Source organism: Eleutherodactylus coqui, chromosome 11 (genome assembly GCF_035609145.1).
Source record: "Eleutherodactylus coqui strain aEleCoq1 chromosome 11, aEleCoq1.hap1, whole genome shotgun sequence".
Lineage (NCBI taxonomy): Eukaryota > Metazoa > Chordata > Amphibia > Anura > Eleutherodactylidae > Eleutherodactylus > Eleutherodactylus coqui.
The window spans coordinates 7,922,576-7,950,444 of NC_089847.1; the positions used below are offsets into that span (position 1 = coordinate 7,922,576).

The 27,869-nt window shown below is 53.7% G+C and overlaps 1 protein-coding gene and 2 long non-coding RNA genes across 5 annotated transcripts in view; 1 reads left to right on the forward strand and 2 right to left on the reverse strand.

The window, feature by feature from the left end:
• N4BP1 (NEDD4 binding protein 1) overlaps nt 1-16,783 on the reverse strand; it is a 36,516-nt gene extending 19,733 nt beyond the window's left edge. For all 3 annotated transcript variants that reach the window (XR_010787219.1, XM_066584041.1, XM_066584042.1), the window contains exons 1-4: nt 16,702-16,783; nt 14,170-14,465; nt 9,799-11,282; nt 5,380-5,510 (exon numbers count right to left, since the gene is read on the reverse strand). Coding sequence is in view for 2 of the 3 variants with exons in the window: in XM_066584041.1 (XP_066440138.1) it covers nt 5,380-5,510; nt 9,799-11,282; nt 14,170-14,427 (1,873 nt within the window). In the remaining variant the exon portion in view is untranslated. The remainder of the gene's footprint in view (nt 1-5,379; nt 5,511-9,798; nt 11,283-14,169; nt 14,466-16,701) is intronic.
• A 1,465-nt stretch (nt 16,784-18,248) lies between these two features.
• LOC136582001 (uncharacterized) lies at nt 18,249-20,654 on the forward strand. The gene is made up of 2 exons (XR_010787114.1): nt 18,249-18,691; nt 20,180-20,654. It is a non-coding gene; the product is annotated as an uncharacterized lncRNA (long non-coding RNA).
• An 82-nt stretch (nt 20,655-20,736) lies between these two features.
• On the reverse strand, nt 20,737-23,885 carry LOC136581999 (uncharacterized). Its single transcript, XR_010787113.1, has 3 exons — nt 23,768-23,885; nt 22,744-22,851; nt 20,737-21,426 (listed from the first exon to the last, which is right to left on the reverse strand). It is a non-coding gene; the product is annotated as an uncharacterized lncRNA (long non-coding RNA).
• Between the last annotated feature and the right edge of the window lie 3,984 nt (nt 23,886-27,869).

The window sequence follows — 27,869 nt, forward strand, 5'->3', positions numbered from 1 at the left end:
GTCGTGTTCTGTAGCGCTGACCCCTCTGGAGGTCGTGTTCTGTAGCGCTGACCCCTCTGGAGGTCGTGTTCTGTAGCGCTGACCCCTCTGGAGGTCGTGTTCTGAGCGCTGACCCCTCTGGAGGTCGTGTTCTGAGCGCTGACCCCGCTGGAGGTCGTGTTCTGAGCGCTGACCCCGCTGGAGGTCGTGTTCTGTAGCGCTGACCCCTCTGGAGGTCGTGTTCTGTAGCGCTGACCCCTCTGGAGGTCGTGTTCTGTAGCGCTGACCCCTCTGGAGGTCGTGTTCTGTAGCGCTGACCCCTCTGGAGGTCGTGTTCTGTAGCGCTGACCCCTCTGGAGGTCGTGTTCTGTAGCGCTGACCCCTCTGGAGGTCGTGTTCTGTAGCGCTGACCCCTCTGGAGGTCGTGTTCTGTAGCGCTGACCCCTCTGGAGGTCGTGTTCTGTAGCGCTGACCCCTCTGGAGGTCGTGTTCTGTAGCGCTGACCCCTCTGGAGGTCGTGTTCTGTAGCGCTGACCCCTCTGGAGGTCGTGTTCTGTAGCGCTGACCCCTCTGGAGGTCGTGTTCTGTAGCGCTGACCCCTCTGGAGGTCGTGTTCTGTAGCGCTGACCCCTCTGGAGGTCGTGTTCTGTAGCGCTGACCCCTCTGGAGGTCGTGTTCTGTAGCGCTGACCCCTCTGGAGGTCGTGTTCTGTAGCGCTGACCCCTCTGGAGGTCGTGTTCTGTAGCGCTGACCCCTCTGGAGGTCGTGTTCTGTAGCGCTGACCCCTCTGGAGGTCGTGTTCTGTAGCGCTGACCCCTCTGGAGGTCGTGTTCTGTAGCGCTGACCCCTCTGGAGGTCGTGTTCTGTAGCGCTGACCCCTCTGGAGGTCGTGTTCTGTAGCGCTGACCCCTCTGGAGGTCGTGTTCTGTAGCGCTGACCCCTCTGGAGGTCGTGTTCTGTAGCGCTGACCCCTCTGGAGGTCGTGTTCTGTAGCGCTGACCCCTCTGGAGGTCGTGTTCTGTAGCGCTGACCCCTCTGGAGGTCGTGTTCTGTAGCGCTGACCCCTCTGGAGGTCGTGTTCTGTAGCGCTGACCCCTCTGGAGGTCGTGTTCTGTAGCGCTGACCCCTCTGGAGGTCGTGTTCTGTAGCGCTGACCCCTCTGGAGGTCGTGTTCTGTAGCGCTGACCCCTCTGGAGGTCGTGTTCTGTAGCGCTGACCCCTCTGGAGGTCGTGTTCTGTAGCGCTGACCCCTCTGGAGGTCGTGTTCTGTAGCGCTGACCCCTCTGGAGGTCGTGTTCTGTAGCGCTGACCCCTCTGGAGGTCGTGTTCTGTAGCGCTGACCCCTCTGGAGGTCGTGTTCTGTAGCGCTGACCCCTCTGGAGGTCGTGTTCTGTAGCGCTGACCCCTCTGGAGGTCGTGTTCTGTAGCGCTGACCCCTCTGGAGGTCGTGTTCTGTAGCGCTGACCCCTCTGGAGGTCGTGTTCTGTAGCGCTGACCCCTCTGGAGGTCGTGTTCTGTAGCGCTGACCCCTCTGGAGGTCGTGTTCTGTAGCGCTGACCCCTCTGGAGGTCGTGTTCTGTAGCGCTGACCCCTCTGGAGGTCGTGTTCTGTAGCGCTGACCCCTCTGGAGGTCGTGTTCTGTAGCGCTGACCCCTCTGGAGGTCGTGTTCTGTAGCGCTGACCCCTCTGGAGGTCGTGTTCTGTAGCGCTGACCCCTCTGGAGGTCGTGTTCTGTAGCGCTGACCCCTCTGGAGGTCGTGTTCTGTAGCGCTGACCCCTCTGGAGGTCGTGTTCTGTAGCGCTGACCCCTCTGGAGGTCGTGTTCTGTAGCGCTGACCCCTCTGGAGGTCGTGTTCTGAGCGCTGACCCCTCTGGAGGTCGTGTTCTGAGCGCTGACCCCTCTGGAGGTCGTGTTCTGAGCGCTGACCCCTCTGGAGGTCGTGTTCTGTAGCGCTGACCCCTCTGGAGGTCGTGTTCTGTAGCGCTGACCCCTCTGGAGGTCGTGTTCTGAGCGCTGACCCCTCTGGAGGTCGTGTTCTGAGCGCTGACCCCTCTGGAGGTCGTGTTCTGAGCGCTGACCCCTCTGGAGGTCGTGTTCTGAGCGCTGACCCCTCTGGAGGTCGTGTTCTGAGCGCTGACCCCTCTGGAGGTCGTGTTCTGAGCGCTGACCCCTCTGGAGGTCGTGTTCTGAGCGCTGACCCCTCTGGAGGTCGTGTTCTGAGCGCTGACCCCTCTGGAGGTCGTGTTCTGAGCGCTGACCCCTCTGGAGGTCGTGTTCTGAGCGCTGACCCCTCTGGAGGTCGTGTTCTGAGCGCTGACCCCTCTGGAGGTCGTGTTCTGAGCGCTGACCCCTCTGGAGGTCGTGTTCTGAGCGCTGACCCCTCTGGAGGTCGTGTTCTGAGCGCTGACCCCTCTGGAGGTCGTGTTCTGAGCGCTGACCCCTCTGGAGGTCGTGTTCTGAGCGCTGACCCCTCTGGAGGTCGTGTTCTGAGCGCTGACCCCTCTGGAGGTCGTGTTCTGAGCGCTGACCCCTCTGGAGGTCGTGTTCTGAGCGCTGACCCCTCTGGAGGTCGTGTTCTGAGCGCTGACCCCTCTGGAGGTCGTGTTCTGAGCGCTGACCCCTCTGGAGGTCGTGTTCTGAGCGCTGACCCCTCTGGAGGTCGTGTTCTGAGCGCTGACCCCTCTGGAGGTCGTGTTCTGAGCGCTGACCCCTCTGGAGGTCGTGTTCTGAGCGCTGACCCCTCTGGAGGTCGTGTTCTGAGCGCTGACCCCTCTGGAGGTCGTGTTCTGAGCGCTGACCCCTCTGGAGGTCGTGTTCTGAGCGCTGACCCCTCTGGAGGTCGTGTTCTGAGCGCTGACCCCTCTGGAGGTCGTGTTCTGAGCGCTGACCCCTCTGGAGGTCGTGTTCTGAGCGCTGACCCCTCTGGAGGTCGTGTTCTGAGCGCTGACCCCTCTGGAGGTCGTGTTCTGAGCGCTGACCCCTCTGGAGGTCGTGTTCTGAGCGCTGACCCCTCTGGAGGTCGTGTTCTGAGCGCTGACCCCTCTGGAGGTCGTGTTCTGAGCGCTGACCCCTCTGGAGGTCGTGTTCTGAGCGCTGACCCCTCTGGAGGTCGTGTTCTGAGCGCTGACCCCTCTGGAGGTCGTGTTCTGAGCGCTGACCCCTCTGGAGGTCGTGTTCTGAGCGCTGACCCCTCTGGAGGTCGTGTTCTGAGCGCTGACCCCTCTGGAGGTCGTGTTCTGAGCGCTGACCCCTCTGGAGGTCGTGTTCTGAGCGCTGACCCCTCTGGAGGTCGTGTTCTGAGCGCTGACCCCTCTGGAGGTCGTGTTCTGAGCGCTGACCCCTCTGGAGGTCGTGTTCTGAGCGCTGACCCCTCTGGAGGTCGTGTTCTGAGCGCTGACCCCTCTGGAGGTCGTGTTCTGAGCGCTGACCCCTCTGGAGGTCGTGTTCTGAGCGCTGACCCCTCTGGAGGTCGTGTTCTGAGCGCTGACCCCTCTGGAGGTCGTGTTCTGAGCGCTGACCCCTCTGGAGGTCGTGTTCTGAGCGCTGACCCCTCTGGAGGTCGTGTTCTGAGCGCTGACCCCTCTGGAGGTCGTGTTCTGAGCGCTGACCCCTCTGGAGGTCGTGTTCTGAGCGCTGACCCCTCTGGAGGTCGTGTTCTGAGCGCTGACCCCTCTGGAGGTCGTGTTCTGAGCGCTGACCCCTCTGGAGGTCGTGTTCTGAGCGCTGACCCCTCTGGAGGTCGTGTTCTGAGCGCTGACCCCTCTGGAGGTCGTGTTCTGAGCGCTGACCCCTCTGGAGGTCGTGTTCTGAGCGCTGACCCCTCTGGAGGTCGTGTTCTGAGCGCTGACCCCTCTGGAGGTCGTGTTCTGAGCGCTGACCCCTCTGGAGGTCGTGTTCTGAGCGCTGACCCCTCTGGAGGTCGTGTTCTGAGCGCTGACCCCTCTGGAGGTCGTGTTCTGAGCGCTGACCCCTCTGGAGGTCGTGTTCTGAGCGCTGACCCCTCTGGAGGTCGTGTTCTGAGCGCTGACCCCTCTGGAGGTCGTGTTCTGAGCGCTGACCCCTCTGGAGGTCGTGTTCTGAGCGCTGACCCCTCTGGAGGTCGTGTTCTGAGCGCTGACCCCTCTGGAGGTCGTGTTCTGTAGCGCTGACCCCTCTGGAGGTCGTGTTCTGTAGCGCTGACCCCTCTGGAGGTCGTGTTCTGAGCGCTGACCCCTCTGGAGGTCGTGTTCTGAGCGCTGACCCCTCTGGAGGTCGTGTTCTGTAGCGCTGACCCCTCTGGAGGTCGTGTTCTGTAGCGCTGACCCCTCTGGAGGTCGTGTTCTGTAGCGCTCCTGGACGCAGGTAGATCAGTGGCGCCCCCGTCATTCTACAACTGCTTAGAACAGAAGGATTTCCTGTTTTTATATAAAGACGTCAAGCAGTCATGAAAAACATCAAAGTCAAAACTACAAACCCGTCGAGCGGCACCGAGGTTTCACTATGACGACCGCTAAACCGCAGCGCCGTTACTGCAGCATAACAAGTGATGGCGGGAAAAGCCCACCCATAGAACGTGTCAGCTAAAGGACATTACAGATGAGAGAAGGGGCTGCGGTCCTCATGTAACGTCCCCTGAAGTCCAGCGTCGGCTGTTCATGGTCCACCACGGCCCCCCGGAGCCCGACGGCCAACGGACCCCACATACATCCGCAGCAATATGTAATCGGCATTCCCAATAACCTTCATTAGTGTCAGATCGCTGATCGGCACCCCGAGGACCCCTGTGATGGGAGCGGTGGCTGAGCATTCACATGGGGCATTCAAGGGCGCCATGCCCCCAGTGGTCGGACCCCCAGCGCTCACACATTTATCCCCTTTAACCCTTTAGTTGCTATCAATACACCTTTTTACTGCTTGACTGACTGACGGCCCGGCTCCTGCTCTAACAGCCACGAATGGATAAACCTCAAATCCTGGCAGTTAACCCCTTACGTGCCACGACCAATAGCAACAGCAGCATTTAAGCAGATGACAGGGAGGGGGCTCCTTCAGTCACCCATCGGCGTCCCTGCAGTGCGATCACTAGACATCAATGGGCTCCCATGATACCCAAAGCCTGACAAAGGCCCCCATGTCTGCCATGTAGGTCAGACTATTAGACCCCGCCTCCTGCAGTCCAATAGGCTGCTGTCATAGGCTTAGTAGAATGCATTACATAAGTAATGCAGTGTATTATCCCGGCGATCGAATGATCACATCTTCAAGCCCTCGATAAACCCATCGCTGTAATCGTGCTGAATGGTGGCCACTAGAAACACAACCCAAACGCAGAGTTTCTGGAGTTTGGAGGGGGTGGGAGGTGAGAGAGGGGGAGGGGGAGGATATACTCGCTCCGGACCCTCTATGGCCCCCGGACTTACCGGTGATGTTGGGATCTCTCTTCGTTCTCCACTGGGGGACAAACACGGTGATCTTCCGATGTCCCAACTTCCAGAAATATTCGACCGCTATCGCGATTCCTCGGCAGGAGAAGAAGCGCTGCAAACCGTGGCTGCGAGACGAAGACGGGGAGCGTTAGAAGACGGGAGTCCCCAAAGCAGGAAGTCACCGATTGTAGTGAACTAGGGGATACTACTAACCAATAAACCGCCATCTACAGGATGAGAGGGGGAGGACACCACTGGGATTAAAGGGAACCCATTACCAGGTTTTCCCCTTCTGCCCTCCAGGCGGCGCTACCGTATATCAGTCACTAATGAAGATTTCTAAACAGGCTTGTTTTACTGCCCGTAAGTCCGGCTTATAAAACCCCCACAGCGTATACCAATTAGGGTCAAAGGTAGCACTCAACAGCAGTATAGTGAGCGCAGCTCTGAAGTATAACACAGGATGTAACTCCGGATCAGTACAGGATAAGTAATGTATGTACACAGTGACTCCACCAGCAGAATAGTGAGTGCAGCTCTGGAGTATAGTACAGGATCAGCACAGGATAAGTAATGTATGTACACAGTGACTCCACCAGCAGAATAGTGAGTGCAGCTCTGGAGTATAATGCAGGATGTAACTCAGGATCAGTACAGGATAAGTAATGTATGTACACAGTGACCCCACCAGCAGAATAGTGAGTGCAGCTCTGGAGTATAACACAGGATGTAACTCCGGATCAGTACAGGATAAGTAATGTATGTACACAGTGACTCCACCAGCAGAATAGTGAGTGCAGCTCTGGGGTATAATACAGGATGTAACTCAGGATCAGTACAGGATAAGTAATGTATGTACACAGTGACTCCACCAGCAGAATAGTGAGTGCAGCTCTGGGGTATAATACAGGATGGAACTCCGGATCAGTACAGGATAAGTAATGTATGTACACAGTGACTCCACCAGCAGAATAGTGAGTGCAGCTCTGGAGTATAATACAGGATGTAACTCAGGAGCAGTACAGGATAATTAATGTATGTACACAGTGACTCCACCAGCAGAACAATGAGTGCAGCTCTGGAGCAGTACAGGATAAGTAATGTATGTACACAGTGACTCCAGCAGCAGAATAGTGAGTGCAGCTCTGGAGTATAATACAGGATATAACTCAGGAGCAGTACAGGATAAGTAATGTATGTACACAGTGACTCCACCAGCAGAATAGTGAGTGCAGCTCTGGAGTATAATACAGGATATAACTCAGGAGCAGTACAGGATAAGTAATGTATGTACACAGTGACTCCACCAGCAGAACAATGAGTGCAGCTCTGGAGCAGTACAGGATAAGTAATGTATGTACACAGTGACTCCAGCAGCAGAATAGTGAGTGCAGCTCTGGAGTATAATACAGGATATAACTCAGGAGCAGTACAGGATAAGTAATGTATGTACACAGTGACTCCACCAGCAGAATAGTGAGTGCAGCTCTGGAGTATATTACGGGATAGGTAATGTAATATATGTACAAGTGTTTAGCTGTGTTGATTGTGACGCGACCAGAATAACCCAGCACACAGACACTGAGCTCCTCAGCAGTCTGTTTCTATAGAAGTGCCATCAGCTGCTGACGGATGACAATGTGACAATGAGTGTCATGGGACCGGTGATACAATGTAGCACACAGGTGCTTTCCAGTTGCAGCCGGACTACAACCCTCATCATGTGTTGTGGTTTGTGATACATAACAGGATGCGCTCGGTAACGTCTCTGTGACTCAGACCCGCCGGCCGCCTCTCAAAATGTTCACTTTTTTAAAATTAAGATGAATTTCTAACTTTAAGCCGTTAACGACTCTTCCCGAAATGCGACGTCATCGCAGCAGAGAAAGTGACGTCACGGATCTGCGAGGACCGTGACTCATAGTGACCTTGCGAAACACTCCCAAAACGAGATGATTAATATTACTCTATTATTTCAGAGAAGCGACAATCGTAAAAAAAGAAATTACTAAAACTATAAAAAATAATGTTCACATTTAAGTGGTTATTAAAGGGATCATCCAGCCTCGAGTGAAAAGCCTTAAAGCGACAGTCACCTACTTTTAGCACTATACCTTACACTTATGGGCTGAGAGCAGCCGATCCGCTGATGTACATTTTATGCCTCGCCTTCCATGTCGTTCCCCCGGTGTGAGCGCTGAAAGCATCGAGCAGTGCTGCCAACTAGTCCGCCCATTATAAAATTAAAGGGATGTCCATTTGTAAACTTTTTATTGCCTATCTTCAGGAAAGGCCATCAATAGTAAGTCAGTAGGGCCCCCGTCAATCAGCTGTTCACCAAGCCACAGTGCTTAAGCAATGCGCTTATTTCTGCAGAAAGCAGACAGCTCCGTTCACACCACAGTGGCTAGGCTTGGTACTACAGGCATTGAAGTGAATGGGAACTTTGCCTGCAATACCAAGCCTGGCCACTGCAGTGGGAATGAAGCTGTCTGCTTCCTGCAGAAATCAGCTCAGTGTATGACCAAATGGCTCCAGCAAACAGCTGATTGACGGAACTTTTGGTTGTCAAACCTTTGCTGATCTACTATTGGTTAACGATAGGCCATAAAATTGTACACATGTACATCCTCTTTAAAGGGGCGCTCTAGTCCTGCGAATGAGAAGGGCGTAGGGGGAGTGTATTACTACTCAGCACTCTGTGCCGGTGTCCCCTGGATCCTATGGCCACACTTCCATCTTCCAAGATGGCGGCCCTGCTACAGTCACTACCCGATGCACATGTGCATTGTGCTCTCAGGCACGTCTCGCTGCTCTGATTGACCTCGGTTGCTCATGTGATGGGCCAGCAGTGGTCAGTGAGCAAGGCACAGTATAATAGGCATGGTGGCCATCTTGGAGGATGGAAGAGGGATGATGGGAGACGGCAGATCCAGAGGACAACAGCACAAATGCAGGGGGCCAGGTTCTAGTCCCCCATCTTCTGGGACGATCTGCCGCTGTCAGAGTGATGGCTGCATTTAAAGGGTTAACAGCCGCAATCAGCGTGAGTCCAGACAGCGGCTGCTGCAGACGCGGGTCAGCCATTAAAGACAGCCGGCACTCGCATGGTATGAATGCCATCACCTTTGATGGTTTCCATAATACACTGCAGTACTTCAGTATTACAGCGTACAAGTCGTGGCCAAATGTTTTGGGACAGACACAAATTTTAGTTTTTCACAAAGTTTGGGGCTTCAGTGTTTTAAGATATTTTAGTCAGATGTTTCTATGGTTACTGAAATACAATTATAAGCAATTCATAAGTTTTCAAACTTTAAAATACTGTCCAGGGATTGGACCGCAGAGGATCGGGGGTGAAATTACTTCCAGATGTCCCAAATAGTCATAAAGGGCTTCATCAGAAGTAGGACTGTCCGGAGAAGAGAAGGTGAGCGCTACCATGCGTCCTGGGTCATGCCAGCATTACGGCACCCCGAGATGTTCATGTGTGGGGTGGTTGCCCATCCCAGGGAGCGGCTCACTCACAGCCTAAGACCACCACCATCAATACAGAATGGGATATAAACCTCGTCTGGGAGCACCCTCGCCCAGCCGCCCCGGCAGCACCCTCGCCCAGCCGCCCCGGCAGCACCCTCGCCCAGCCGCCCCGGCAGCACCCTCGCCCAGCCGCCCCGGCAGCACCCTCGCCCAGCCGCCCGGGAACAATTTGGTGACGAACAAGGCTTTTTCCGCATGATGGAGCTCCATCTCAAAGGGAAAAGTGCTAACCGAGTGGCTCGGTGAACAAAATATTGACATTTTGGGTCCATGGCAGGAAACTCCGCAGATCTCATCCCACTGAGGATTTGCAACAAAGCGGGTGGACAAACACACAGATTGTGATGACCTCCCAGCGCTGATTGGGAGGAGCGGGCGTCATCCATCAGGTTTTAGCCCAGAAGCTGATATCCAGCATGTCAGGGCGAAGCGCAGAAGGCTGGAAAATAAGGGCCAACGCTGTAAATATGAAGTCTATATATTTGTCCATAAAGGGTTAAAAACGTATGAAATGCTTCTAATTGCACTTCAGTAACCCATAGAAACATCTGACTAAAATAGTTTAAAACACAGAGCAGAAAACTATAAAAAAAACCACATAATTTGTGTCGGTCTCAAAACTTTTGGCCATGACAGCATTCTATTGCTATGAGGCTCCGCTAGAGGCCCCGGTAGCTGGTAGAGACCCTATTCAAGACGCCGCGCCAAACTCCGGATGTAGTGCCACAAAAAGGCATCAGAACCCCTAAAGCCTTTTTGTGGCGGTCATTAAGGGGTTAAAGTTGGCTATAGTGGGCCACCTGGATCCTGCATTGTACAGCAGCTTGCCCACCCTACAGCAGCCAACATCCCCACAACAGGCGCGGTACTGACCTGATCGCGACGTTGCTTCCATCGATGATGATGTGCCGCAGCTCCGCTCCGCCCGGCTCGTTCTTTAATTCCAGTTTATAAGGCGTTTTGATTGAATTCAGGAACATTTGGACTCCGGTGACGGACGGCTTCTGCTTGTCCGGTCTCTCCGATACGGAGGGTTTAACGGCATTCTGCACTGGTCTCGGTGGATACATAGGAGTGCAGCCTTTTACTGGGATCTGCTTTATAACTTTGACCGGAGGCAGGTTGGAAGGTCCCGGTTCTTCGGAGGCTGAGACTTGTCTATTCCTCGGGGGACTGGAAGCCCCTCTTGCAACAAAGCTAAAGTTTTTTAGTAAATTACCTTCCATTCCCGGTCTTTGGGTCTTGAGTCCTTCAGTCCCTAGGGGGTTGTGCTTCCTTGAGTTATACTTCAGAAGGTCTCCGTTACTGAATGCGTGTGTACTGATGGGCTCTACCATCACCTCTTGCTGCGGCCGAGACTCCTTTTTAGGGACATTAAGGTCTTGAGCCGTTCGCTGCTCACCGGTTTGACTTTCCCGCCGACTCGGCACCTTGTTGCTTTCTTTTTCTATCTCTTCAAGAAGCCTTAAGGGTTCCTCAGACTGTCCAAAGTTCCGGATAACCTTTTCAACCACTTCCTTGGAATACCCCATAGTCTTAAAGAAGTTCACAAGGATTTTGTACTCCGTTTCCGCGCTGACGGTGGCGTCGTCTTCTACGATGATCAACGAGTCTTCGCCGGAATCAGATACCAAGTCAATGATGGGAATATCAGACGGGTCGGTGACTCTGGAGATGGGACCGTCTACCTGGATGCATTCTAAGGAGAAGGGCTTCTTCAGACATCTTTCTTCACTCTCTGAATATCGTCGCTTCACAGACGATCTTTCTTGGTGGGAGAGCGGCACGAGTGGCGGGTTTGGTAGAGTTTTCGGTACGCTGGAAAAGACCGAGTCCAGCTGTTTGGTCAGTTCCGTCACCGGGGTCCGTGTGCCAACTCTGGACTGCTCAGTGCACCGACTGCCATCGGCTTGGTCTACAGCGTTGGTGTTTACCGTGGCGATCTCAAGATCTGCACAGTCGGGTATTGTACAAGATTTGGCCTCCGACGTGAGATTCAGCAGCTCCTCCTTTAATGTGCTGGGCAGTATTAATAGGTCCATGGTATATTTATCGGCGTTGGCTTCCACAAACTGTTTGAACCTCCGTTTTACCTCCGGTTCTCGGTCGTGGGATAGATTTTCGTTATTTCTAAAGAGTCTAACAAACTGCTGGATTTGACTCTGAGCCATGACAACGGGTTCCGTGCCACCTTTAATACTAAGGATGCCGATTTCCACCATGGCGATGTGGGCGCAAGTGTCCATAATGAGACGGTTGAGGAACAAACCCTGAGCGGAGGCGAATATGCAGTGCATCTCCTTGGGGTAGCCTTCTCTTATCTCCATCTCCGGTTCGCAGAGGCCTTTAACGTATTCCTGCGAGAGAGAAGCAAAGTCAGACCCTCAGGTAACGAACATAGGGGCAATAGAAGACCCCAGGGGGCCGTCAACAATGCCTATTCTTGACGTTAGGTATATTGCTGGTCAATGATTTGACCGAACGCTGCAATTTCAGACTCCTCAGTGAGTAATATATTAACCGGCCCCAAGAGAAGATTCTGCCCCCCCCCCTTCCTCGATGCACGTCGTGATAACATCATGGTCAGCCTACTATAGTCTCCAATATGTAGCCCCCCAGACAAAGCGATGCATCGCCTTCAGTCATTACAAAACGTTCAGCTAACCCCGGCATGCTCATAACACCCATCCTCTACTCATTGCATTGGCAGAAAATGGAAAATTACTTAAAGGGGTTGTCCGGGATGTTACAATCAATGACCTATCCTCAGGATAGTCACCAACAGCTGATCAGCATGGCCCAACACTTGGGATACAAGGCCACCAGCTGATATTGTTGCTGCTGTCATTGTGGACTGAGCAAGAAGCAAACAGCGCTGGCTGTAGCGTAGTGGTTGGTATTGCATTGAATTCAATGGGACTTGCTCCTGCAATACTAAACCAGGCCACTGCACCGTGGACAGAGCTGTCAGCTTCCGGTTTTGTCTACAAAGACAAATGGCCCAATATCAGCGGGGATCCCAAATAGCAGCCAACCTCCGATCATCTATTGTTGACCTACCGTGAAGTCCTGGAGAACCCCTTTAAAACTTTTTCCATTAGTTTACTTCCGTACAGCGCTTGTGATGAAAGAGCATTACACATGGAAGTCGCTCAGACCATCAGTCACGATATATTAAAAAAATGGGGAAATCAGCTCCAAGAAGAAAAAAAGCTGAACAGAGAGCGTGGCGGCGGCGGTGGGACTTGGTCACAATCAGGCCACTTCTTATGTGCAAAGTTCTCAAACTCTTCTGGATGCGCCCTGCGGAGTTTCCCTGCGCTCTGACCGCTTTCCACAAACTTCTCTGTCCTACCACAAAAACTTCCTGCATGCCGGCGACTTCCTCATGACTCCTCTCAGGACTTTCCACTCATTTGCTGCCGCTTTGCCTTGCAATCTAATCACATGTTGGCACCAACGATGCTCAAACAAACACCAATCAGTCAGTCAGATTGTGCAACTGCTTCCTCGTTGCCAAGGAGGGATACAAGTGATACCTGAAGACGTTGTGGCCGATCTGCTCCAACCGCAAGCTGATCACCAGGAAAACCGGGCTGCAGCGGGACTTACAGGGGGTTTCCAGCTCTAAACAGTGAGGCCAGGTCATTAATAGCTGATCAGCGGGGTCCGTCCATCAGCTATTCACCAGGCCGCTATGTCAGCGTACGCAGCCGGGATCACCCAGCTCCATACACTCTGCCGTGGCGCCATAGGTCATCCATAGCTGATCAGCAGGGTCGGATGCCCAAGGATGGGGCCATTGCAGTAATGAATTGAGCTGCTGTGGGCTGCAATCACACAAATCCATACATTGGGCAGCGGCCGTGGTAGGCAACATAGGAAAAGGGAAAAAGGTTCGAATAGGCTTTTTTTTCAGCAGTTTAAAAAAAAAATAAAATAGTTATATATATATATATATATACACACACACACACACACCTTTTCCCATAAAAAAAACTAACAGAACCTGCGCACATTTAGTGCTGCCGCCTACATAAAAGTCTGAACTGCTACAATATTGCAATACTTATCCTGCTTGGTGAAAAAAAAAGGATGAAATGCCAGAACTGTAAGATGGGGCCCTCCCCCTGCGCCATCCACCCGAGCGGCGGGGGGCCCTCCCCCTGCGCCATCCACCCGAGCGGCGGGGGGCCCTCCCCCTGCGCCATCCACCCGAGCGGCGGGGGGCCCTCCCCCTGCGCCATCCACCCGAGCGGCGGGGGGCCCTCCCCCTGCGCCATCCACCCGAGCGGCGGGGGGCCCTCCCCCTGCGCCATCCACCCGAGCGGCGGGGGGCCCTCCCCCTGCGCCATCCACCCGAGCGGCGGGGGGCCCTCCCCCTGCGCCATCCACCCGAGCGGCGGGGGGCCCTCCCCCTGCGCCATCCACCCGAGCGGCGGGGGGCCCTCCCCCTGCGCCATCCACCCGAGCGGCGGGGGGCCCTCCCCCTGCGCCATCCACCCGAGCGGCGGGGGGCCCTCCCCCTGCGCCATCCACCCGAGCGGCGGGGACCCTCCCCCTGCGCCATCCACCCGAGCGGCGGGGGGCCCTCCCCCTGCGCCATCCACCCGAGCGGCGGGGGGCCCTCCCCCTGCGCCATCCACCCGAGCGGCGGGGGGCCCTCCCCCTGCGCCATCCACCCGAGCGGCGGGGACCCTCCCCCTGCGCCATCCACCCGAGCGGCGGGGACCCTCCCCCTGCACCATCCTCCCTCCCCTATGAGATCCTTTTGCCCCAGTAGCTCATACGGACAGGAGTAGTTCTTATGATACAACCTCGTTAAGCCTCCTTGACTCAAATTGGAGGCTTGAGTAACTTCTGACTAGTTGCTAGGAAGTGTGCCCCTAGCAACAAGCCTGTCAGACAGCTCAGATTTCAGCTGACCATGTGGGCGCGGTGTGACGAACGTTCACAGAATTGGAACCTATGGATACAAACAGCGCACATATTTATAGGGTTAGCTTCAGCTTAGAAAACCATGACCGCTTTCTCCCAGAAAGAGCGCCACTCTTGTCCATTGGTTGCATAAGGTACTGCAGCTCATGCGCGTCTATTTGACTGGGTCTGAGCTGCAGTACCACACAAAGTCCATGAGCAGAAATGGAATTGCTCTTGTAAGAAGGCGGCCATGTTTGTCTAATCCGATACAACCCCTTTAACGCGCCGCGCTCAGGTGACCCGCTACTTCTGCCCGCCCCGTACCTTGGCTTTCACCACAGCTGGGATTCTGCCTTTCAGTTGCAGCCAGATCCGGCCCGGGTTCTTCCCGTTTTTGCCCTCCTCGTCGCTTGGGTTCTCTAAACACCCCAAGACGGTGAATATGACCGGGAAGAGCGCCTGCACCCGGCCGCGGCTCAGCTCCAACAAGCTTCGCTGTTCTCCGGGGGCCGTGAACTCGTCCACCACATGTGTGCCGAGGGCCTCATCCTCCACCCGGCTCTGTACGGCCATGCCAGCCATCCCTGGTTTATGAGACAGTCATGCTGGATGCGGCGGACCTGGGAGAGGAGCAAAAATATGGAAACATCAGGTCACATGACTAGTTATACAGCGCAATACCTTGAATGCGGCATCTAGACACTAATAATCCAGTAAGAACCGCAGAAGGAGGAAAACCACAGACTTTGCTGCATTAATGTATTTTGGCCTTTCATCCTGAAGGTTCTTGGTAGGGCTGGGCAATTAATTGGGTTCATCTGCCCCCTTAATTGCCCCTCGATTCAGTTTTTATTCTGAATCATTGAATTACCGTGAACGGGGGGCGGCGGGCTGGCGCCATTCCCGGCCGCACCGCCTCCATTCACTGAGCGACGATCGCTCCTGAGTAAACGCACAAGAGCAGTCATTGCCGAGACGCCTTGATGGGCATTTGAGCCCGACAGGGTAAAACGGCAATGGGGCGGTCCTCCTAAGGAAGGCTTGTTAACCCTTTAGTGGCTGCAGTGATGGTTTGTAAGGAATCTAAGCTCGGCAATTATAGCTTATAATGTTCAGTTTTGGTTTTCCCATAATAACAGCCCTGCGAGAAAAGAGTCGCTGTTAACCCTTTACTGCTCGGGTCTTTAAACCTGTGTGGGAGCCCTCAGATGTGTCACATTTGTAACACCCCGTACCATAAAGTCATCTGTCCGTCATCCCGCAATGTGAACGGTGCGACAAACAATGTAACAATCGGCCAGAGCGGCTCCGTGCCACTTAGGGGCCTCTAAGAAAAAAAAACAATGAAGAAGTGGTCCAAAAGTCCTAGGCGCACCGGAATGGTACCGGCAGAAGCCGCAGCGCCTCCTCCCGCCGCTCCGTGGCGGGGAGCTTACGGGTCTGGAAAGTTCAAGTGTTTTTATTGTGAAAAAGTAGTAAAATGAAAAAGAAGAAAAAACCCAAAAAACACTATATTTGGCGACGCGGTAACCATGGTGACAAACATCGGGTTCTCCTCTAGCAGTGAATGCTGGGAATAAAGCTGAATTTCTGGAGGACTTTATCTCCCTCGAAAACTAATTTCACAACTTCCACACCACATGACGCCCCCTGGAGGTGGCGGGAAGAAGTTCAGCCGCTCCCGCTGCGAGTCCGTGCGACATTCATCGGGGCGTTGGGCAAAAAAGAAGAAAAATAGAAATCATGAAGAGTCAATAGGTTTAAAAACAAATTTGGCGCCCCCCCCCCGCCCCCGCCCCCGCTGGTTCTTATCCCGCACAGTTCTGGCGCTGAGGGGTGTGGATACATATACAGCAGGACAGACATCAGGTGACCCGCGGGGCGGTGATCGGGTCTACAGGCAGGTAGGAGCCATCAGAGGTGGGTCCAGCGATTAGTCTGCCATCATGGAGTCGGCAAGGAATTTGTCCCCCAAATGGGCTGATTGGCTTCCGCCTCTTGCGGTTTTTGCCTTCCTCTGGATCAACGGGTGGGGATGGGCAGTGTCTCCCTGCAGCCTCACATACGATGCCACAGGTCAGCGCTGCATGAACACAAGGCTATACACCACAACACCGAGTACCCAGCTGCAGGGACCCCGGGATCAAATATTTAATTTCGCTGCAGCGCCTCCGCAGGCGATATGAAGTACTACATAGTTCACAATTAAATAAGCAGTCTGCCTATTTAATGCGCAGCCATGTGGGGTCCTCCACAGCGGGAGGCGCTCTTTCTGGCCACTCTCTGCTCCAGCCTATTTATTGCAGATGGGACGGCACACAAAGGTAACGGCAGCGGCGGCCAACAGAGGAGGGGCCGGCGGGCGAGGGTGAGGGGGGCCGGCGGGCGAGGGTGAGGGGGGCCGGCAGAGGAGGGGGGCAGGTGGATGAGGGCGAGGGGGGCCGGCAGAGGAGGGGGCAAGCAGACGAGGGGGGGGGGGGCAAGCAGACGAGGGGGGGGCAAGCGAATGAGGGCGAGGGGGGCCGGTGGGCAAGCGGACGAGGACGAGGGGGGGGGGCGGGCAAGCGGACGAGGGCGAAGACGGCCAGGGGGCCAGCAGAGGGGGGGGGACAAGAGGAGGAGGACGAGGGGGGCAGGTGGACGAGGGGGGCAGGTGGACGAGGGCGAAGATGGCCAGGGGGTAGGTAAGGAAAGCAATGATGGCGAGGGGTGCAGCAGAGGAGGGTGAAGACGGCAAGCAGGGTAGTTGCGGAGGGTAATGACAGCGAGAGGGGCAGTAGATTAGGGTAATAGCAGCAGAGGAGGCTGCTGCCAGCAGGGGGCAGTACATGTATCCGGGGGCTGCGGGGGACTCACGCTTCCATGCAGGCTGCGCTCCGCGGCGTCTCCGACACACAAACAGAAAGTAGCTCTCAGCCCAACAGCCACAAGCACTTCCGGGTGCAGCGGCGGCCGCTGGAGGCCCAACTGCACCACAGCGCGGCGCTCGTGGTCTCCGGCAAGATGGCGGCGGGCTGCTTACTGGCAGCTCAGTGCAGTGTGAGCCCCGTGCGCATATTACCAAAGGAGGCCTGAGTTCTCCTATGGGGCCGATTCAGCCAATCAGCTGGCTGGAATCGGCACCACGTGACACAGCGGCGTGCCCGCGCATTGCCGTGCACAGGATTGTGCTGCCTGAGTTCTCCTGTGCGGCCGATTCAGCCAACAGCGGCGTGCCCGCGCATTGCCGTGCACAGGATTGTGCTTTGCCCGCGCTTTCACATGCTCAGTGCCTTGCCATGCACTCGTGTGGACACAGGATTGTGCCTTGCCCGCGGTTTACATGCCACTCGTGTGTGGCACAGACAGTTATTGATTTGGCAGGTATTTTTTGTGCTTTTTGGCAGGTTTTTTTTGTGCTTTTTGGCAGGTATTTTTTGTGCTTTTTGGCAGGTATTTTTTGTGCTTTTGCCAAAGGTGATTATTTCTTTTGCACACGTGGATTTGCCAGCGGACGTTTTACACAGGACTACTAAAAGCCAAGGTAAGCTGCTGCATCTGCTCATTTAATTGCGCTCTTACTTCCCCTGCGCGCATTGGCGGAGAGGCGGCCAATTCTGCATGCCGCTGCATTGTCCACGAGCGCGATCCCCAGCATGCCGCTGCATTGTCCACGAGCGCGATCCCCAGCATGCCGCTGCATTGTCGCCATGCCGCTGCATTGTCCACGAGCGCGATCCCCCAGCATGCCGCTGCATTGTCCACGAGCGCGATCCCCAGCATGCCGCTGCATTGTCCACGAGCGCGATCCCCAGCATGCCGCTGCATTGTCCACGAGCGCGATCCCCAGCATGCCGCTGCATTGTCGCCGCGATCCCCAGCATGCCGCTGCATTGTCGCCATGCCGCTGCATTGTCCACGAGCGCGATCCCCCAGCATGCCGCTGCATTGTCGCCGCGATCCCCAGCATGCCGCTGCATTGTCGCCGCGATCCCCAGCATGCCGCTGCATTGTCGCCGCGATCCCCAGCATGCCGCTGCATTGTCGCCGCAATCCCCAGCATGCCGCTGCATTGTCGACGCAATCCCCAGCATGCCGCTGCATTGTCGCCGCAATCCCCAGCATGCCGCTGCATGCATGGTCGCCGCTGCATTGTCCACGAGCGCGATCCCCAGCATGCCACTGCATTGTCGCCATGCCGCTGCATTGTCCACGAGCGCGATCCCCAGCATGCCGCTGCATTGTCGCCGCGATCCCCAGCATGCCGCTGCATTGTCGCCGCGATCCCCAGCATGCCGCTGCATGCATGGTCGCCGCTGCATTGTCCACGAGCGCGATCCCCAGCATGCCGCTGCATTGTCGCCGCGATCCACAGCATGCCGCTGCATGCATGGTCGCCGCTGCATTGTCCACGAGCGCGATCCCCAGCATGCCGCTGCATTGTCGCCGCGATCCCCAGCATGCCGCTGCATGCATGGTCGCCGCTGCATTGTCCACGAGCGCGATCCCCAGCATGCCGCTGCATTGTCGCCGCGATCCCCAGCATGCCGCTGCATGCATGGTCGCCGCTGCATTGTCCACGAGCACGATCCCCAGCATGCCGCTGCATTGCTATGTGTGGAGACGCGGTTACCAGAGATTTGTGCGCTGTGCGCTGCTACGTGTGGAGACAACACCCAAGATTTGTGCGCTACGTGTGGTGAGTACGTCACCTGAGATTTGCGTGACGCCACCTGACGCAACCTGTCTTTTTTTGCAGATTTGTGCGCCTTATTGCAAAATAACGTGTGGAGAGGATCCTGACGTTTGGACGCGTTTCGAGAAGAATTTCGCTTCGCTCGGACACCATCTGACATCACTCAGCGAGGTAAGCTGCTGCATCTGCCAAATTTTTCATTGCTTGCATATGCTCATGTGTACATGCATGCGTGCCTGTATGCGTACATGCCTGTATGCGTACATGCATGCATGCCTTATGCGTACATGCGTGCCTGCGTGTATGCGTACGTGCGTGCCTGTATGCCTATGTGCGGGCATGCGTGCCGTATGCGTGCGGGCATGCGTGCCTTATGCGTGCGGGCATGCCTTATGCGTGCATGCCTTATGCGTGCGGGCATGCATGCCTTATGCGTGCGGGCATGCCTTATGCGTGCGGGCATGCCTTATGCGTGCGGGCATGCCTTATGCGTGTGGGCATGCGTGCCTTATGCGTGCGGGCATGCGTGCCTTATGCGTGCGGGCATGCGTGCCTTATGCGTGCGGGCATGCGTGCCTTATGCGTGCGGGCATGCGTGCATGCCTTATGCGGGCATGCGTGCGGGCATGCGTGCATGCCTTGTGCATGCCTTGTGCGGGCATGCGTGCATGCCCTTGTGCGTGCGGGCATGCGTGCATGCCTTGTGCGTGCGGGCATGCGTGCATGCCTTGTGCGTACGGGCATGCGTGCCTGCATGCATGCCTGTATGCGTGCGTGCATGCCTGTGTGCGTGCGTGCCTTATGCGTGCGGGCATGCGTGCGTGCCTTATGCGTGCGGGCATGCGTGCGTGCCTTATGCGTGCGGGCATGCGTGCGGGCATGCCTTATGCGTGCGGGCATGCGTGCATGCCTTATGCGTACGGGCATGCGTGCATGCCTTATGCGTACGGGCATGCGTGCATGCATGCATGCATGCATGCCTGTGTGCGTGCGTGCCTTATGCGTGAGTGCATGCCTTATGCGTGCGTGCCTTATGCGTACATGCATGCCTTATGCGTACATGCGCGCATTATGCGTACACGCATTATGCGTACACGCATGCCTGTGTGTACACGCATGCCTGTATGCGTACACACATGCATGCCTGTATGCGTACATGCATGCCTGTATGCGTACATGCATGCCTGTATGCCTATGTGCGTGCATGCATGCCTTATGCGTGCATGCCTTATGCGTACACGCACGCGTGCCTGTATGCGTGCATGCCTTATGCGTACACGCACGCGTTCCTGTGTGCATGCATGCCTGTATGCGTGCATGTATGTATACATGCATGTATGCTCACCCACTTACTCAGCCACCCCCTCTCTCTCTCTCACACACTTGCTGTGTTAAATTCGTCTTATTGGGCGAAAAAGACATAACATTAGATTTGAGCATTTAATTCCTTTTTTTAGCAAACGTACAGGTTCCATCCCAATACTGCACCTAATCTGCACTAACTGAACAAACCTTCGGAGAAACATACCAATTGTCCAAATACGATGTCTTTATCTATTAAAGTAGGAGTGAAGAAAAGCAGGGACAGTGCAATAAGTATGAAAACCCACGGAATTAAGCTAATTGCAGGGTTAATTTTTTTTTTCTTCCTCCTTCTAGGTCAGCTGATACGTTTTGGTCAGAATACTGCACTGTGGTAACCGTTTCCGGTGCTCGCAACCACAGAGTTGAATCACCAGAGAGCCAGAAGTTCCCAGATGTTGGCTCCGGAGGACGCTTAAAAGCTGGAAATGGCCCATCACCTGCTATGGAAATCCATCATCAGGATCTGATGGAGCAGTACGATGAAGATTGTCAGGTTGCATGTGATGCTGCTCACTGTCCCTCGTTAGTCGGTTCACAGTTTATACACTAAGCTATTTATCCCCTTAGAGAACAAGCCTGTTTGCGCCTTAGTGACAGACTGAAAACTTGGAACTTTACATGTGTCACTTGACATATCATAAGTCCGTAAAGGTTTTGCATATCCAAGTGACTGTGACATTTTTTTCTTCCCCTTGTTGTACTTCTGTTAGGTAGTAAAAAAGGACTGTTAAAAGTTGTGTATATTTATTAAAATTGCTACTTTGCACAATTTTGAATTTTCATTTTTTCACATTGTCAAATGTCATATATAAAATGAGTGCAAACATGCTGTACAAATCTTTGCTAACATATAGATTTCCATCTGTTCACTTTATTCTGGAAGCACGGTTTAAAACTTTTGTACATTTATTTTTTCCATCTAGGAGACGTACAAATTTAACATTACTTTTCAGAATTTTGAGGAACACTTAGTTTTCCTACACCAATCCAAGTTTGCAAAGGCTGCTAGGTGTCATAATTAAGGATGAGCGAGTATACTCGCTAAGGCACTACTCGTTCAAGTAATGTGCCTTAGACGAGTATCTCCCTGCTCGTCCATAAAGATTCGGGGACCGCTGCGGCTGACAGGTGAGTCGCAGGGGAGATAGAGAGAGATCTCCCCTCCGTTCCTCCCCGCTCTCCCTCACGGCGGCCCCCGAATCTTTAAGGACGAGCAGGGAGACACTCGTTTAAGGCACATTACTCGAACGAGTAGTACCTTAGCAAGTATACTCGCTCATCCTTAATTATGACACCTAGCAGCCTTTGTGACATAGACAAAAGGCCGCTGTGTTTATGGGTCTTTTCTGTTTAATGCATTGCAGTAAAATATTGCGCAGTTTTTCAGGATCCTCCGTCATAATTATTTTTTTTTAAAAGCGTATTAAAAACAAGGGAGTCACTGGGAAAAAACAGTGCATTAAAAGAAGGGTTTAAAGATTGCTGAACGACGAGGGTCTCTTCACTGTCTGCCAGCCTTCCCGTTCTCAAGGACGTCAGATCTGCAGGAAATGACGAGAAATCAGCAGGTTAACAGTCACATCCCACCAGTATTACTGATTCCTAGATCCGCTCAACCCACTTACAATGACCACTACTCCCCCAACCAGGTCAGAAGAATTATGCATGCATCTACGCATGCATACATGCATGTGTGCATCTATGTGTGCATCTATGCATGCATGTGTGCATCTATGTGTGCATCTATGCATGCATGTGTGCATCTATGTGTGCATCTATGCATGCATGTGTGCATCTATGCATGCATGTACACGCATGCGTGCATATATACATAAATGCATGCATACGCATGCGTGCATATATACATAAATGCATGCATACGCACGTCCGCATACAGGCACGCGTGCATGCCTGTCCGCATACAGGCACGCGTGCATGCCTGTCCGCATACAGGCACGCGTGCATGCCTGTCCGCATACAGGCACGCGTGCATGCCTGTCCGCATACAGGCACGCGTGCATGCCTGTCCGCATACAGGCACGCGTGCATGCCTGTCCGCATACAGGCACGCGTGCATGCCTGTACGCATACAGGCACGCGTGCACGCACATAGGCATACAGCCACGCATGTGTGTACGCATACAGGAATGCGTGTACACAGAGGCATGCGTGTACACATACAGGCATGCGTGTACGCATAATGCGCGCATGTACGCATAAGGCACGCACGCATAAGGCATGCACTCACGCATAAGGCACGCACACAGGCATGCATGCATGCACGCATAAGGCATGCACGCACGCATACAGGCATGCATGCAGGCACGCATGCCCGCACGCATAAGGCATGCACGTATAAGGCATGCATGCCCGCACAAGGCACGCATACCCGCACGCATAAGGCACGCATGCTTGCACGCGTAAGGCATGCACGCATGCCCGCACGCGTAAGGCATGCACGCATGCCCGCACGCGTAAGGCATGCACGCATGCCCGCACGCATAAGGCATGCCCGCACGCATAAGGCATGCCCGCACGCATAAGGCATGCCCGCACGCATAAGGCATGCATGCCCGCACGCATAAGGCATGCATGCCCGCACGCATAAGGCATGCACGCATGCCCGCACGCATAAGGCACGCATGCCCGCACGCATAAGGCACGCATGCCCGCACGCATACGGCACGCATGCCCGCACATAGGCATACAGGCACGCACGTACGCATACACGCAGGCACGCATGTACGCATAAGGCATGCATGCATGTATGCATACAGGCATGTACGCATACAGGCACGCATGCATGTACACATGAGCATATGCAAGCAATGAAAAATTTGGCAGATGCAGCAGCTTACCTCGCTGAGTGATGTCAGATGGTGTCCGAGCGAAGCGAAATTCTTCTCGAAACGCGTCCAAACGTCAGGATCCTCTCCACACGTTATTTTGCAATAAGGCGCACAAATCTGCAAAAAAAGACAGGTTGCGTCAGGTGGTGTCACGCAAATCTCAGGTGACGTACTCACCACACGTAGCGCACAAATCTTGGGTGTTGTCTCCACACGTAGCAGCGCACAGCGCACAAATCTCTGGTAACCGCGTCTCCACACATAGCAATGCAGCGGCATGCTGGGGATCGTGCTCGTGGACAATGCAGCGGCGACCATGCATGCAGCGGCATGCTGGGGATCGCGGCGACAATGCAGCGGCATGCTGGGGATCGCGCTCGTGGACAATGCAGCGGCGACCATGCATGCAGCGGCATGCTGGGGATCGCGGCGACAATGCAGCGGCATGCTGGGGATCGCGCTCGTGGACAATGCAGCGGCGACCATGCATGCAGCGGCATGCTGGGGATCGCGGCGACAATGCAGCGGCATGCTGGGGATCGCGCTCGTGGACAATGCAGCGGCGACCATGCATGCAGCGGCATGCTGGGGATCGCGGCGACAATGCAGCGGCATGCTGGGGATCGCGGCGACAATGCAGCGGCATGCTGGGGATCGCGCTCGTGGACAATGCAGCGGCATGGCGACAATGCAGTGGCATGCTGGGGATCGCGCTCGTGGACAATGCAGCGGCATGCTGGGGATCGCGGCGACAATGCAGCGGCATGCTGGGGATCGCGCTCGTGGACAATGCAGCGGCATGCTGGGGATCGCGCTCGTGGACAATGCAGCGGCATGGCGAAAATGCAGTGGCATGCTGGGGATCGCGCTCGTGGACAATGCAGCGGCATGCTGGGGATCGCGGCGACAATGCAGCGGCATGCTGGGGATCGCGCTCGTGGACAATGCAGCGGCATGCAGAATTGGCCGCCTCTCCGCCAATGCGCGCAGGGGAAGTAAGAGCGCAATTAAATGAGCAGATGCAGCAGCTTACCTTGGCTTTTAGTAGTCCTGTGTAAAACGTCCGCTGGCAAATCCACGTGTGCAAAAGAAATAATCACCTTTGGCAAAAGCACAAAAAATACCTGCCAAAAAGCACAAAAAATACCTGCCAAAAAGCACAAAAAATACCTGCCAAAAAGCACAAAAAAAACCTGCCAAAAAGCACAAAAAATACCTGCCAAATCAATAACTGTCTGTGCCACACACGAGTGGCATGTAAACCGCGGGCAAGGCACAATCCTGTGTCCACACGAGTGCATGGCAAGGCACTGAGCATGTGAAAGCGCGGGCAAAGCACAATCCTGTGCACGGCAATGCGCGGGCACGCCGCTGTTGGCTGAATCGGCCGCACAGGAGAACTCAGGCAGCACAATCCTGTGCACGGCAATGCGCGGGCACGCCGCTGTGTCACGTGGTGCCGATTCCAGCCAGCTGATTGGCTGAATCGGCCCCATAGGAGAACTCAGGCCTCCTTTGGTAATATGCGCCCCGTGCGGGCACCGCCGGTCCTCCAGACCACTAGGGGCAGCAGCATTATGGGCCATTACACGGGGAATTAGCGCTCAAAACTCGTTCAAACGAACACGTTTGTTGATAATCGCCCGGTGTAAACGCACATAAATCGCTCACGTTTGGTGATAATCGCCGGTGTAAACGCACATAAATCGCTCACGTTTGGTGATAATCGCCGGTGTAAACGCACATAAATCGCTCACGTTTGGTGATAATCGCCGGTGTAAACGCAGATAAATCGCTCACGTTTGGTGATAATCACCCGGTGTAAACGCACATAAATCGCTCACGTTTGGTGATAATCGCCCGGTGTAAACGCACATAAATCGCTCACGTTTGGTGATAATCGCCCGCTGTAAACGCACATAAATCGCTCACGTTTGGTGATAATCGCCCGCTGTAAACGCACATAAATCGCTCACGTTTGGTGATAATCGCCCGGTGTAAACGCACATAAATCGCTCACGTTTGGTGATAATCGCCCGCTGTAAACGCACATAAATCGCTCACGTTTGTTGATAATCGCCCGTTGTAAACGCAGATAAATCGCTCACGTTTGGTGATAATTGCCCGCTGTAAACGCAGATAAATCGCTCACGTTTGGTGATAATCGCCCGTTGTAAACGCAGATAAATCGCTCACGTTTGGTGATAATCGCCCGGTGTAAACGCACATAAATCGCTCACGTTTCTTGATAATCGCCCGTTGTAAACGCACATAAATCGCTCACGTTTGGTGATAATCGCCCGGTGTAAACGCACATAAATCGCTCACGTTTGTTGATAATTGCCCGGTGTAAACGCACATAAATCGCTCACGTTTCTTGATAATCGCCCGTTGTAAACGCACATAAATCGCTCACGTTTGGTGATAATCACCCGGTGTAAACGCACATAAATCGCTCACGTTTGGTGATAATCGCCCGTTGTAAACGCACATAAATCGCTCACGTTTGGTGATAATCGCCCGGTGTAAACGCACATAAATCGCTCACGTTTGGTGATAATCGCCCGGTGTAAACGCAGATAAATCGCTCACGTTTGGTGATAATCGCCCGTTGTAAACGCACATAAATCGCTCACGTTTGGTGATAATCGCCCGCTGTAAACGCACATAAATCGCTCACGTTTCTTGATAATCGCCCGGTGTAAACGCACATAAATCGCTCACGTTTGGTGATAATCGCCCGGTGTAAACGCACATAAATCGCTCACGTTTCTTGATAATCGCCCGTTGTAAACGCACATAAATCGCTCACGTTTGGTGATAATCGCCCGGTGTAAACGCACATAAATCGCTCACGTTTGTTGATAATCGCCCGGTGTAAACGCACATAAATCGCTCACGTTTCTTGATAATCGCCCGTTGTAAACGCACATAAATCGCTCACGTTTGGTGATAATCACCCGGTGTAAACGCACATAAATCGCTCACGTTTGGTGATAATCGCCCGTTGTAAACGCACATAAATCGCTCACGTTTGGTGATAATCGCCCGGTGTAAACGCACATAAATCGCTCACGTTTGGTGATAATCGCCCGGTGTAAACGCACATAAATCGCTCACGTTTGTTGATAATCGCCCGGTGTAAACGCAGATAAATCGCTCACGTTTGGTGATAATCGCCCGTTGTAAACGCACATAAATCGCTCACGTTTGGTGATAATCGCCCGCTGTAAACGCACATAAATCCCTCATGTTTGGTGATAATCGCCCGCTGTAAACGCACATAAATCGCTCACGTTTGGTGATAATCGCCCGGTGTAAACGCACATAATTCGCTCACGTTTGGTGATAATCGCCCGGTGTAAACGCACATAAATCGCTCACGTTTGGTGATAATCACCCGGTGTAAACTCACATAAATCGCTCACGTTTGGTGATAATCGCCCTGTGTAAACACACATAAATCGCTCACGTTTGGTGATAATCGCCCGGTGTAAACGCACATAAATCGCTCACATTTGGTGATAATCACCCGGTGTAAACTCACATAAATCGCTCACGTTTGGTGATAATCGCCCGGTGTAAACTCACATAAATCGCTCACGTTTGGTGATAATCGCCCGGTGTAAACGCACATAAATCGCTCACGTTTGGTGATTATTTCCCGCTGTAAACGCACATAAATCGCTCACGTTTGGTGATAATCGCCCGGTGTAAACGCAGATAAATCGCTCACGTTTGGTGATAATCGCCCGATGTAAACGCACATAAATCGCTCACGTTTGATGATAATCGCCCGGTGTAAACGCACATAAATCGCTCACGTTTGGTGATAATCGCCCGATGTAAACGCACATAAATCGCTCACGTTTGGTGATAATCGCCCGGTGTAAACGCACATAATTCGCTCACGTTTGGTGATAATCGCCCGATGTAAACGCACATAAATCGCTCACGTTTGGTGATAATCACCCGGTGTAAACTCACATAAATCGCTCACGTTTGGTGATAATCGCCCGGTGTAAACGCACATAAATCGCTCACGTTTGGTGATAATCGCCCGGTGTAAACACACATAAATCGCTCACGTTTGGTGATAATCGCCCGGTATAAACTCACATAAATCGCTCACGTTTGGTGATAATCGCCCGGTGTAAACTCACATAAATCGCTCACGTTTGGTGATAATCGCCCGGTGTAAACGCACATAAATCGCTCACGTTTGGTGATAATCGCCCGGTGTAAACGCACATAAATCCCTCACGTTTGGTGATTATTTCCCGCTGTAAACGCACATAAATCGCTCACGTTTGGTGATAATCGCCCGGTATAAACGCATATAAATCCCTCATGTTTGGTGATAATCGCCCGATGTAAACGCATATAAATCCCTCACGTTTGGTGATAATCGCCTGGTGTAAACGCACATAAATCGCTCACGTTTGGTGATAATCGCCCGTTGTAAACGCACATAAATCGCTCACGTTTGGTGATAATCGCCCGGTGTAAACGCACATAAATCGCTCACGTTTGGTGATAATCGCCCGGTGTAAACGCACATAAATCGCTCACGTTTGTTGATAATCGCCCGGTGTAAACGCAGATAAATCGCTCACGTTTGGTGATAATCGCCCGTTGTAAACGCACATTAATCGCTCACGTTTGGTGATAATCGCCCGCTGTAAACGCACATAAATCCCTCATGTTTGGTGATAATCGCCCGTTGTAAACGCACATAAATCGCTCACGTTTGGTGATAATCGCCCGGTGTAAACGCACATAATTCGCTCACGTTTGGTGATAATCGCCCGGTGTAAACGCACATAAATCGCTCACGTTTGGTGATAATCACCCGGTGTAAACTCACATAAATCGCTCACGTTTGGTGATAATCGCCCTGTGTAAACACACATAAATCGCTCACGTTTGGTGATAATCGCCCGGTGTAAACGCACATAAATCGCTCATGTTTGGTGATAATCGCCCGGTGTAAACGCACATAAATCGCTCACGTTTGGTGATAATCGCCCGGTGTAAACGCACATAAATCGCTCACGTTTGGTGATTATTTCCCGCTGTAAACGCACATAAATCGCCCACGTTTGGTGATAATCGCCCGGTGTAAACGCAGATAA